Genomic DNA, 1,156 nt, shown 5'->3' with positions numbered 1-1,156 from the left:
TGGGAACGTACACAGTTTAAGATGATAACCTTACAGTTAGGAGCATCATCCAAATGAATGTCTGAAAGATCCTCTACAGCTTGGCGGATGCAGATCAGCAGGTCAAATGCATTGTCCATCTCCTTTGAGTCATCAACCAGAAGCAGAACCGGGGATGGGGTCTCACTTTCCAGCTTCATCAGATGTTGGACCTGGTTGGCCACCTCTGTTTTTGGTACCGTGTTGTCTTTCAAAACAGCACACCTGAACTCCTTACGGAGATCCCACATCACATGCATTGCTAGGGTGGTACCACCACATCCTGGGTCATGAAACAGTGTTAGAAGCACACAGGTGTTGCTTGAAGATGTCCTGTGTGATCTGATCATTTTCTTCACATGTTCATACTTTTCTCTCTTGATAAATGGCCTCTCTGCATTTTCGTCACAGAAGTAAAAGTTCCACCATCTCACTTTGGCTCCTCTGTAGAACTCCTCCTCTACTGTTTTTCTGAAGTCATGAAACTCTGAACTGCTCTCTTCATATATTTTTTCACACTGATTCAGACATAAAACATCCAGAGCTGTCAGTAGATCTTCATCTTTCTGTTTCAGGACAACAGTACTGGAACCAGAAGAAGGAAGCAGCCTTGTAGATGACTGAGTGACAGGACCAAGCCCCATTATGGTTCCATTGATCTCACTTAGACTTAGCTCATTTATGGACAAATGTTCAATGTCAAAGTCACACTTTGCTTTTATAAGTTCCCTCCATTTTAAATATGTATTCTGAGATTCACAAATGCTTATAATGTTACTCTCAGCTATGTGTTTAATAAAAGACATGTAAGTGTCAAGGACCGGGTCTTTCTCTGAGTGCACGGGGGAAAGGAGAAGGAAGATAACAAGGTATCTTCCATCATGCAAAACATCAGGGTTGCAGATGAAAGAAACCAACTGTTCCAAATCTTTGCAAGACTTTCTCAGCCAGGTTCGATAGTCTAACTCCCTGTAATCATCAAGGTCATTTCTCCCATTACAGAAGACCCAGCTTGTCTGGAGGTAAAGGTTGAGCTCGTTTATAACAGCTTCAGTATGTCCCTGAAATTGTGTTGGCAAATGCAGATTAGCCACCCTCAACTCTCTGTATGAATGACACAGTCCACCTTCAGCTACAG

The 1,156-nt window shown here is 42.6% G+C and overlaps 1 protein-coding gene across 1 annotated transcript in view; it reads right to left on the bottom strand.

The window, feature by feature from the left end:
- The window catches only part of LOC107100503 (sterile alpha motif domain-containing protein 9-like), a 14,943-nt gene extending 14,665 nt beyond the window's left edge, over window positions 1-278 (bottom strand). The window contains exon 1 of the mRNA XM_015399009.1: window positions 35-278. Within this exon, the coding sequence (XP_015254495.1) occupies window positions 35-278 (244 nt within the window). The remainder of the gene's footprint in view (window positions 1-34) is intronic.
- Between the last annotated feature and the right edge of the window lie 878 nt (window positions 279-1,156).

Source organism: Cyprinodon variegatus, unplaced genomic scaffold (assembly GCF_000732505.1).
Source record: "Cyprinodon variegatus isolate N-32 unplaced genomic scaffold, C_variegatus-1.0 Scaffold980, whole genome shotgun sequence".
NCBI lineage: Eukaryota > Metazoa > Chordata > Actinopteri > Cyprinodontiformes > Cyprinodontidae > Cyprinodon > Cyprinodon variegatus.
Note: the sequence above shows the minus strand (reverse complement) of the source record. Positions and strands in the feature narration are given on the sequence as shown.